Source organism: Acanthopagrus latus, chromosome 2, assembly GCF_904848185.1.
Source record: "Acanthopagrus latus isolate v.2019 chromosome 2, fAcaLat1.1, whole genome shotgun sequence".
NCBI classification, from domain to species: domain Eukaryota; kingdom Metazoa; phylum Chordata; class Actinopteri; order Spariformes; family Sparidae; genus Acanthopagrus; species Acanthopagrus latus.
The window spans coordinates 402045-414104 of record NC_051040.1 but is presented as its reverse complement, the minus strand read 5'-3'; the positions used below and the strand labels follow the sequence as shown (position 1 = coordinate 414104).

Below are 12060 nucleotides of genomic sequence, written 5' to 3'. Positions count from 1 at the left end.
CCATGTGCAGAGCCAGGAGGCGTTGGAGCGTTTTCACAAAATGCTAAAGTCGCTGCTGCGCTCTTACTGTGTTGAGCTCGGGGGGGATTGGGAAGAGGGCCTGCCATGGCTGATGTTGTCAGCCCAGGAGGTCGTGCAAGAGAGCACCGAATTCAGTCCAGACAATCTTGTATTTGGTCGTACAGTGTGCGGTCCCCTTGTGATCCTTCAGGATGATTTGGCTGAGGTTGATCCACCTACAAATTTGATTGATTATGTAAATGGGTTTCGGCATCGCTTGTTTACACCTGTTGAGCAGGCATTTGAGAATTTGGATGTGGCTCAGTCTAAAATGAAAAATCGTTACAATTGTTAGGTGGAACGACGTCAGCTCAGTACAGGGGATCAGGTTATGGTCCTGACTCCAGTTCTGGATTCTCCACTTCAGGCAAAATTCATAGGCCTGTACATTGTGGAGTGTTAAGTTTCTTAGCAAAATTATTTCATTACCACTCAGCAGCGGAGGTCATGTAAATTTATTGAAGCCCTATTATTCTTGTGCTGCTCCTGTAACATCTGTTCAGTATTGGGAAAGTTCACTTTCTACATGAACTAGTTCAGTTCATAGTTCATAATTCAAAATTTTGAGCTAAATTCACATTTCCAAAAATGAACGAGTTCATAGTTCTTTTTTATCAATATGTTGCTGCAAGCTATTATTTTTCAAAATTATTGCAACAGCCCATACAGAACCATACACAAGAATTTTAGCAATTTTAACACTAAAACTGCAGCTCCGACAACATACTGCAACACCAGGTTGTCCAACTGCGTCTGGGAGATGAAGACAACGGAACCACTACTGTACTTAGTTAATGCAATTTGGGTGGTGGAGGATCTGTTTTGGCTCGCTGTTGTCGTTGTGCGATGTACGGGTTTGCTTCTTGAAACCTGGCGGGGGAAGTTTACAGAAAAAAGTCAGATTTTTCCCTCCTGGATCATCACTGACCTTTTCATAAAATGGTTTTAAGTAATCATACGAAGATGCCGTATTGAAGGTGGAGGCAGAGTCTGAAGTAGTGCAGCTGCCTTCATTTGTTTGTGCCTCCATGCGTCGCATGTTGATGAAGCATGTGGTGGTGTGACTCTGTGGTGGCTGGTGTTGCCAGCATTGTGTCCGGTCAGGACGAATTAATCTGTGTTTGTTAGGTAATGCCTCACTTCACATTTAGTATGCAGCTGTAAAGAGAGTTGCGTGCACAAACCTCTCATTCAGCGTTCTTTCTATACACAACAGCCAGATGATGAGTGATTTCCCGCTACATACTAAGGACTGTTTACGGTGCATTTTAGCCGGTTTTCGCCTGGAAGACTCGATGGAAATCTGGCAACGTTCACAAATGCCAGAATGAACGTGTTACCAATAACATTCATCAGGTAGAAATATGTACATTCAGTTTACGTTCGCCCAAAATATGAACAAGTTCATGAACGACCATTCGCTGAACACGTTCAGGCACAACACTGCATCTGTTTCTGAGTCTCAGTGTTCAAATGTTAGCCCTGCACTCATGGTGAATTCTGTGTCTTCAGGTTTGGTGTCCTCTGCCTTGGGGCCGGACGTGGAGGTATATGTCAGAGCACCTGACGATCCTGTGGTTTGTGTTAGGCCAAGAAATTCAGACACACTGCGTGATTTGGGGCGTCTCAGCGCTCTGAGCTTGCAGAGTTAATTAGGAGCTACCCACCACTGTTCAGCAATACTCCATCACGCACACACTCATAGACCACGAATTTGACATTGGGCCAGCACACCAATAAAATTTGTAAGTAAATTCGACCTTTTGAAAGTTTGCCAAGGTGACGGTGGCATACCTGGGCCGGGTGGTCGGACAGGGCCATGTCTGTCCGGTAGATGCAAAGGTGAGAGCTGTAGAGCAGTACCCCTTCTCAACTAAAAAGAAAGAGCTCATGCATTTCTCAGGTTTGGCTGGTTTGACTGGAGTTTTTGTAAAAACATTTCCGCAGTAGTTGCGCCTCTGACGGATTTGCTAACGGGGAATGTGAAGTATGTGTGGTCCCCTCGTTGTCAAACTGCATTTCAAAATGTCTCTGTTGTGCTCTGCTCCAGTCATGGCTGCACTGTGCTTAGATAAGCTGTTTAAGATTCAAGTAGATGCCAGCCAGGTGGGGGCAGGGGCAGTTTTGTTGCAAGAAACAGATGGAGTTGATAGACCTGTGTGTTACTTCTCAAAAAAGTTTAAGTCATACCAGCATAATTATTCAAGAATTGAAATGGAAGCACTGGCTCTTATTTGGGCTCTTCAAAATTTTGAGTTTTACCTCGGTGCTGGGGGTGGTCCCTCGGTCGTTTATACCGACCATAATCCTTTGACGATTCTGGGTTCACTGCAATGTCCGAACCAGCGTCTCATGCGGTGGTCTCTGCTCCTGCAGTCACACAGTTTAGATGTGCGGCACATTAAAGGCAAAGATTATGGTGGATGCTCTGTCCCGTGCCCCTGTGGGCTAAGTTGAATGTGTAGAGTTAATAAGATAATTCAGGAAAATGTATCACATGTGTAGTTTTGTATGTGAATACAGTTTATTGTATTATGTACTTGCCATCATGCCTTGTGGGGTTTTTTTTGTTGCCGTTTGACAGTGTGGTCTGGAGTGGGGTGCTGGTTGCCAGCCTGGCGATCTGGTAACAGAGAATCTGGTGATCTGGTTTGCCGTATAAGCAGGTTCTCGTTTATTGCGTCTCTCTTTTTTCCTTGCAGACAGATACCTGTCTCCTGGTGACGCGGCAGCCTTAAGCTTCAGTTCTTTTGGTTTTCTTTTATGCACCACACAACGTCGGCACACACCATACTTACCATGCATGCACATCCTACACCACTGATCTTACTGACTGTCACACCTCATGTAATTGTATTCTCTGATTTAACTTTATTTTTGAGTTAATATATGTTTTTGTTATTCCTTTGACACAGTGCGTCTCTATTGTTTGTCACGGCCAGTTGTGACACTTGGTGTACTTTGGAGAAATAAGAAAATTCTTTTGAGAGTGTGTGGAGCAGGTGCCAAGCATCTATGCAGCCCAATTCACTCATAATAGATGATATTGCCTTCGATATGACAGAGGGTATAAGAGTACTTTCAGGTGGGATTGGTCAAGTTTGGGGTCTCACTAGGTTCAGGTGTCCCCCTAGAATGAGATGATGAGTATCCAAGTTGGGAATTTTTGAAAAAAAGTCATACAATATGGTTTGTCTTAATTAGGGGCATAAACATTAATCAATACAACTGAAGTTTGATAAAATGTGCCAGTTACTATAACATAACGTGATGGGGATCAGATATGATCTGATCAGAGGAGAACTGGATACGTTTGTTAATAAGAATAGCAGCACCCCCGGATTTACTATTGAAAACTGAATGGAATATTTGCCCAACCCGGTTTGTGCATTCATGATTAAAAAGCAAGGATTTCACCTGGTTGAAAGCAGCTCACCTCTTTGCCACTGCAGCACTGAAGTCCTCGTAAAACTTGATGTTATGACCCCGATATGTCATATTATGGTGTTCCTTTGCCCATAGTAACACTCTCTCTTTATTGATGTAGCGGTGAAAGCACACTAACACAGGGCGGGAACCTTGATGAGGTTTGGGTCTGACACGATGATGGGCACGGTCTAGTTCAGGTGTGGAGTTCGATGGAGCCTCTGCAGCCACTTCCTTGAATAAATCTGCCATGAATTGTCTCGGGTTGTTACCTTCAATGTCTTCAGGAAGCCCAATCACTCTCAGATTCTAACGCTTTGAGGGAGACACCAAGTCCTCCACGGTAGCCTGGAGAGCCCCATGCTCTTCCGTCATTGAGGTTAGCTTGGAGCATAGGTCCACAACAGTCTTGCCTCAGGCTACTGATGTTATCCGAATGAGTCAAGAGGGCCGCTTCCATATTGTAGAACAGTGTTTAGCCACGGTAGTGGCAATGGACTCAGGAGCTGAATTAATCAGGGCGAGGGCCGCGTTCAAAGAGGATTCAAAGAGATTTTTCCAGTTCGACGATGAGCGTTTCCAAAGTGAGGGGGGGAGGCCCTGACGCCATGTTGCTAGCTTCCTGACCAGAGAAGGGGAGAGTCTGTTGTTGTGCCTGACTTTTCCGAGTTTGTTTACTCATTCTTGTGCAGGTTCAGCATGATGTTATTTAAAACAGGTGGTTACACCAAAAATATATTTGAACGAATGACGTAATTAACAAATATAATGTAATTGTACAGAGGAATGCCCCACACGTCCGTCCCCTATCGTCAAACCGGAAATCTCTGGTGAACCCTTCTGTTGAGACTGTTGGTCTGGTTGTTGGTCCCTGATTTGAATTAATTGTCATGACTGTAGATTCTTGTCCTTTGTGTTATGTTCAGCCTGTATTTGATGTCCATGTCTTTGTATCATGTCTTGTTGTGTCTTATGTTCTGTTTTTCCATGCCCCACTGTGTCCTTTAAGTTCTCCTGTGTTTTCCTGTGTTCTTCCCTCTGTCTGTTAGTATTTTTCCCTCCAGGTTTTCTCCTCTGTGCTTTTCCCCCTCGTTAGCACACCTGGCCTCCTCCCTCCCCTCTCTCCTCACCTGTTCCTCGTCTGGTCCTCAGTGTCTGTGTGTTAAGTCTGTGTGTTCCCTGCACTCCTGGTCTGGTCATTGTTTCTGTCTGCATCTGTTCATGTTCCAGTCCCCACATGGCATGATTTGGTTTTGAGTTTTGCATTTTTGATTTGAACTTTGTTTTTTTTGTTGCTACTTTACCTTTTGTGCCTTTTTGTCTTTTGTACCTGACACCCTTGGTTTTTGTATTCAGCTTTAAATTAAAGCTCGCCTTTTGTTCCCCTTTAATCCTGCCTCTTGTCCTTGAGTATGTCTATGAACCACACCTGCCCTGACATTGATTCCCAACACTTCATTACAACAACAGGAATCTAAACAACCTGAAATCTTACAGTTTGATGTATTTATTAAATCGATGCAGCTTCCCAGAGCTGCTGCTGTGGCAGAACACACACGCTGACACGCAGCAGTGCAGTATTGATTATTCTGAGTTCAGCCTCCCTCTTCCTCTCAGATGATCAGAGGACTGTTGGAGTAAATGATGAGAACATACAGCAGCTTTATCTGTGTGGTCACACTCTGTCTCACTGTGAGCTTTATTTACATGGTTTTCAGTTCAACACACACAAAGCTTTAATACCCAGCACTAATTATAAACTGAGTGTTTCACATGTGCTGAATGTTGTAATGTTAGAATTGAAGTTATTAATGTCAGAGACATGACAGTTGTACATCACAAACTGACTTTTTGTCAATAAGTGGTTCATACTGTGCCTTTTAACATATTTAGTGTATCTGTGGGTTCTCAGGGAGTCAGTTCACAGATTTATACAAATTCAATTTCACATTTAAATGCTTAAATGTTACAAACAGCATAAGTACCAAAATAATCCAAACAAGATTTTGGAGCTTTTCAGGAAACAGAAGTGTTGATGAGAAATGATAATAAAGAGAATATAGAACGATTCAGGAGGTTAAAAAGAGCTTAATGGTGAAAAGAAAAACATTTGTGTTGGAACATCAACGTTTGGTGGTTTAAAGTAAATCTGGATGATTCAAATCAACCTTTTTTCCATGTTTCATGCAAAAAAATGAATTATGCAGTCACAGTCAATAAAACTGTCACTTCATGAGCTCATGTGTTTGTATTGAATATCAGCAGATCTGTTGGTCGTCAAAAAACAGCTAAGTTACATTTTCTCCCCAGAAAGTAGGTTTTTGTATACATCGCGTATTTTGGACATTTTCAGGCCGTACAGTAAAGGGTTGACGAGCGGCTGGCATGTGAGCCAGTACAACGACAGGAAAACACTCACCATGTTAGGTAATCTGTTCTGAATGTCAAACCTGCTCTGCACTATTTCAAAGAAACATCCGAAAGAGAAATTGAGCAGAGAAGCGAGGTGAGGTGTGCAGGTACTGACAGCTTTCTGTCTCGTCTGCTTAGAGCCAGAGAAACACACTATAAGGATCCTCATGTACGTGTAAATAATTAAAACTATGAGACCAAAGATTACTGTAAACATGTGAACAAGGCCAAAGATGTTGTTGACTGTGGTGTCGGAGCAGGCCAGTCTGACCACATAGTAGTTGTCACAGTACACTTTGTGAATGATGTTCCCACACAGCTGCAGAGGGAAGGTCAGACCAGCCACGATGAACAGATTGATGAGAAGAGGGTAGAACCAGATGAGAGCAGTGAGCCTGGCAATCCTATCACATGTCATAAGACTGTTATACTGTAGAGGACAGCAGATAGCAAGATATCTGTCATAAGACATGATGGCTAAAGTCAAAAACTCTACACCCCCATAAGAATACAAACAGAAGATCTGCAGGAAGCAAAGAGAAGCAGGAACAGTGTGAATGTCAGAGAGAATCTGAGTCAGAAGGAACGGAAACAACCCTGAACTACCATACAGTTCATTTACAAACAGACTGCACAGGAACATGTACATAGGTTCATGTAAGCTCCTGTTCATACAGATAACCACGATGAGAAATACATTAGCACAAATTATTGAAAAGTAAAAAGTCAGAACAATCAGAAAATATAAGTATTTAACAGTCCCCGTGTCAAAGTAAGAAGCGAGTGTGAAATATGAGACGTGTGTCGAGTTCATCATCATCCTGCTGTAAAGAAGCTTCTCACAGATGTGTGAAAGTTTAGATGACAGCAAAAGAAAGACAGCACCATCATCATAATCACATTAGTGTTCTGAAACCATCTGTCACAATTCAAACTCACCATGAGTTTATTTAAAGTGTGAGACAGGTGCTGACAGCTGATAACTCTGCTGCAGTCAGACTGCCAGCTCCTCCAGCCGAGCCCGGGCACCGACGCCTCCTCTTGTAACCCTGTTGAGTCAGGGAGACGCCCACAGCAGCAGTCTGCCCTCGTGATCATTTCTTATCATGTCAGAAACAAACACAACACACATGTCTGATCATTGTTTGATTGTTGAAAGAAGAAAACGACACAGATGCTGCAGGACGAGCTGGACTGTGTCGTCTGTTGTGTTCGGACTCCTCCACACTCTGAAATTAGATTTTTCTTAATGACATGATGATAAATAATAAGTCCTTTGTGGGCTTGATGATGAAGAGCAGCATCTCTTGAACCTGAGTGGTTCAGATGCAGGTGTGCAGGTTGAAGTGAGTGCAGCTGCACACTGACGGTTGTGCACTGGGTTGCACCAGACATAAGTTCAAACTCAGCCCAGTTTAAACATAATTTCTAACTTGGGACTAATATTTTAAGGGTTGCACCAACTGAAATAGATTGACTATCAGCAGAAGTTACACCTGAAACATCCCCCTGATGCCTCGGCAGGTTTAAAGTCCTCCGTAAGACAGCAGGTGTCACGCTGCATCGTTTTACAGATATGTTGAATATATTGTATTTGGATGCTGGCGTACACAGTCTGGCATTAAATTTTGGTTAGCTACTCCAGAGAGTTCTGTTATCCTTCTTTATTGATTCCACACATGGACAATGTACAGGATGTGTTGTGTTGTGGTTTCCTTGAAATGTACAAATAAACAATAACAAATATATTAGTATGGTATGAAGAAAAAGTAATATGACTGTAAATTAAACAGACACATACTCAAAGAATGTAGTGAGATAAAAACTGAGGTCAAAAAATACTCTAATGGCCACACTGGGCGCCTCAGACCACATCATTACAATTTAACACACAACTGTAACAAACATAAACACAGTCAGATGCAAAACCCATCGGCAGCACCAGACACTTAATCAGAACAGTGTTATATGTTGAGAAGATGTATATGAAGGAAGACAAACATATTAACCAGCCTGTGGCAAAATATCTCCTGTTGTCCATATTCTGTATGTGAGTGCACGCATCACAACATGGCGGCCGGTCCGGTGACGCTCAGCTCTTCCTGTACACGGCAAAGCAGGAAGTTTGCCCAGATAGAATATGTTTGAGGATGAGGAGTGAAAATAACCCTGACTCAGAGGTGAGACAACTTCATAATTAACAACCAGTCACTGATTTATAACAGTCATCATGTGCTTGTTATAGTTATTACTTCCTATGTTTTATCGCCAGAAGTTGTCGTTGATGGTTTCACCACTCGATGGCGCTGTTGATATTTTAAACAAGCTGTCAAACAGTCATCAACTCATCGTGATGCTTTTTGTCTCATGTTACCTGTTGTCACGATGTTAAGATGGTGAGGGTCTCAGTGGTCGATGTTAGTGGTGTACGATCAGCTCGACCCTGACAGACACCAACTGTTCCTTTCATTTTGACCAGCTGACAGTTGGTAACTCACTGAACCAGCTGGATCACCGCGAGGCACTGATCACATCACATTGTGAAATCCACTGCTACTTGTCAAGTTGAGTCCCATCCGCCCGGCTCGGTGGAGCTGAGACGGGTCACTTCTCACTGCTGCAACTTTTTAAAACAGTTTGTCTTGGTGCAACCTGACTCAGCCGGTCTGGAGCCATTTTGAGCCTTTGAGTGTTTTATGGTGTAAAACATGAAAAGTGAGGAGTTGACCATGTTTGTCCTTTTGATCCCTGAAACAACAGTTAACACTGCTGGCATTAATTAAATATATTCATGTTATGTTCAGACCAAACATGTAGGAGTGGGAGCAGTGAGGGTAGTTCAGATTATAACAAATAATTTACAATATCTGATGTAACCGTATAAAACAACAGTAACACATGACTTCTTGTACGTACCAGCTTGGCGTCACATCGCTGCGCGCCGCTGATCTGCTGTCGGTTCATTCATGAAGTTCATTTATTGTGAAATGGAAAGCTATAATTTCATGGAGCCAAATGAAATATGAAAACATATCAGACTGAATTCTTCTTGTGTGATGTTTGTCATGTGTGGAGCATGTGTTCATTCAGGACGCTCCTCTGCAGGACGTCAGACTGCTGCTGTGGGCGTCCTCACACCTGGTTAAAACTCTGTCAGCAGGTGGACAGATAATGTCTCGTGTCTCATGTTAGTGTTGAAGAGACAAGTGGTGATAAGAAGTGCGTCTGTGATAATGATTCAGTTTACTGTGGAGGCTGAACATGCTGAGAGAGTTCCTGCTGGAACAGTTAGAACGAAGGATGAAGACAAACTGAACACAGGATTCATATTTTGACACAGTTCTTGAATACTGATTACATATTTTAGCTGTCAGTGCTAATCTTCTGCTCGTTCAACTTCTTTATCATGATTTTCTTCTTTGTGAATATGTTCAGTATAAACTATTGTTTGCATGTTTGGGTGGTTTAGTTTGACAGTCTGTATCAAAATGTTACATTTCTCCTCAGCAATAGTTCCTCTGAGAGCTGAAAAAAGGATGAAGACAAACTCTACCCAGGGCTCATATTTCTCTCTGAGTGCCTACTTTGACACTGGGCTTTTAAAATATCTCTACTTTATGATTATTTTGTCTCTGTATATTTTAATCATTTGTTCCAACCTTCTGCTCATCGTGGTTATCTGTATGAACAGGAGCTTACATGAACCTATGTACATGTTCCTGTGCAGTCTGTTTGTAAATGAACTGTATGGTAGTTCAGGGTTGTTTCCGTTCCTTCTGACTCAGATTCTCTCTGACATTCACACTGTTCCTGCTGCTCTTTGTTTCCTGCAGATCTTCTTGTTATACTCGTACGGCGCTGTAGAATATTTAAACTTAGCCGTCATGTCTTATGACAGATATTGTGCCATCTGTTTTCCTCTACAATATAACACACACATGACATTTAACAAAATTGCCCTGCTTGTTGCTCTAACATGGCTTTGCTCTTTCCTCCTGTGTGTTGTGATGACATCCTTGAGTAACTCTTTACAGCTGTGTGGGAACATTATTGAGAAAGTTTACTGTGATAACTACTCTGTTGTGAAACTGGCCTGCTCTGACACCAGAGTCAATAACATCTATGGACTCATCATTACAGCCCTCTCAGTCTTCGGTCCTCTAACTTTAATATTTTACACATATATAAAGATTTTTAAAGTGTGTTTCTCTGGCTCTAAACAGACAAGACAGAAAGCCGTCAGTACCTGCACACCTCACCTCGCTTCTCTGCTCAACTTCTCTTTTGGGGCTTGTTTTGAAATATTACAGAGCAGGTTTGATATGAACAGTGTTCCTAATATGTTGAGAATTGTTCTGTCATTGTACTGGCTCACATGCCAGCCTCTGTTCAACCCTTTACTGTACGGCCTGAATCTGTCCAAAATCCGAATCATATGTAAAAGTCTAGTCTATTAAAGAACTCTGACAGATTTGAGTATTTGCTGGGACATTGAAAATTGATTTGTTTTAAAGTGTGACAGCTGAAGTTCAGCTGAAGAACTGAAGCGTTCATTGTGAAAGAAAGTTCAGTAATGTGTTTCATCAAAATAAATCAGTAACATTATCATATGTTTGACAAAGATTTTGTTTCTGTCTTTTGTAAAGTCTGTGTAGTTAGAAAACCTTTGTGATTTTTTAAGGGCTCACCTTGTTAGTGTAGAGATCTCTAACAGACGTAGAACCTGTGGAGTCCTAACAAGAACCACTGATCAGACATCATTCGCAAACTATATTCATGTGAGGATCTGACACATTTGGCAATAAGATGAAAATGGACCTTTTTTAATCCTTTTGCAAAACCTTTGTAGCATCCTTCCATGAATGTATGTGTGTTATTTATATATTTTAATATATGTGGTATGTAACTTTATCTGTATTCATTTATGCCCAGTAAATATGAAATATCACGGAGGGTGAATCGTTTACATTATACACATTATAAAGGATTCACTGACACAGACCAATAATAACATGGATTTACAATGGTTTATTTGTACAGTATAAATGTGGGAGGACCGATATTGTGTGGGAGGGGTGGATCGAGGGTACGGGTAGAGGGATGAAGGGTTAGAGGCATGGGGGGTCAGGGTCGAGGGTAGAGGGATGGGGGGTAAGGGTCGAGGGTAGAGGGATGGGGGGTCAGGGTTGAGGGTAGAGGGATGGGGGGATGAGGATCGAGGGTAGAGGGATGGGGGTCAGGGTCGAGGGTAGAGGGACGGGGGGTAAGGGTCGGGGGTAGAGGGACGGGGATGAGGATCGAGGGTAGGGGGTTGGGGGGTCAGGGTCGGGGGTAGAGGGACGGGGGATGAGGATCGAGGGTAGAGGGATGGGGGTCAGGGTCGAGGGTAGAGGGACGGGGGGTAAGGGTCGGGGGTAGAGGGACGGGGGATGAGGATCGAGGGTAGGGGGTTGGGGGGTCAGGGTTGAGGGTAGAGGGATGGGGGGATGAGGATCAAGGGTAGAGGGATGGGGGTCAGGGTCGAGGGTAGAGGGACGGGGGGTAAGGGTCGGGGGTAGAGGGACGGGGGATGAGGATCGAGAGTAGGGGGTTGGGGGGTCAGGGTCGGGGGTAGAGGGACGGGGGATGAGGATCGAGGGTAGGGGGTTGGGGGGTCAGGGTCGAGGGTTGAGGGATGGGGGATGAGGATCGAGGGACGAAGGGTTGAAGGGAGGAATCAGGGTCATGGAAGGTTGGATAGAGGAGAGGGTTGATGGGCCGGTGTCGGTTGATGGTGATTAGACAGGATGGAATCGGGGAAGTCGAGACTATGTGGGGGAGCTGTCTCTCTGTGTCCTCTTATGGGATTCCAAAAGGACTTCACGCAGATGTGCATCGCCGTTTCTGATGTTGTTCAGGTCGTTATGAATGTATGTGAGGTATGCTGGAGAAGTTTACATGGACTTAGGTATGAATCTAGGTGGAAGAGGTAAATGGGTTGAGGCTGATCGGACTGATTGGTTTTGCTGTGTTTGAGGTAAAAGATGAGAGTTTCAGAATGGATGGAAACGTGGCGAGTTGGGTGGTAGTTGAGGGATGCAGCGGTGAACTCCGAGCAGCGTAAAAATCCGTAGAATGCTAATTTGAACATGGATTCTAGAACCCATTCTTTACCGATGTGCG

At 43.4% G+C, this 12060-nt stretch overlaps 2 protein-coding genes across 2 annotated transcripts; one reads left to right on the top strand and one right to left on the bottom strand.

Annotated features, from left to right (window-relative positions):
• Nucleotides 1-5779: 5779 nt before the first annotated feature.
• LOC119007569 (olfactory receptor 49-like) lies at nt 5780-6718 on the bottom strand. Its single transcript, XM_037077337.1, has one exon. The coding sequence runs from the start codon at nt 6716-6718 to the stop codon at nt 5780-5782; it is 939 nt and encodes a 312-aa protein (XP_036933232.1).
• A 2695-nt stretch (nt 6719-9413) lies between these two features.
• Nucleotides 9414-10355, top strand: LOC119007561 (olfactory receptor 11A1-like). The gene has a single exon (XM_037077324.1). It carries the CDS (start codon nt 9435-9437, stop codon nt 10353-10355), a length of 921 nt encoding a protein of 306 aa, XP_036933219.1. The 5' UTR covers nt 9414-9434.
• Nucleotides 10356-12060: the final 1705 nt, after the last annotated feature.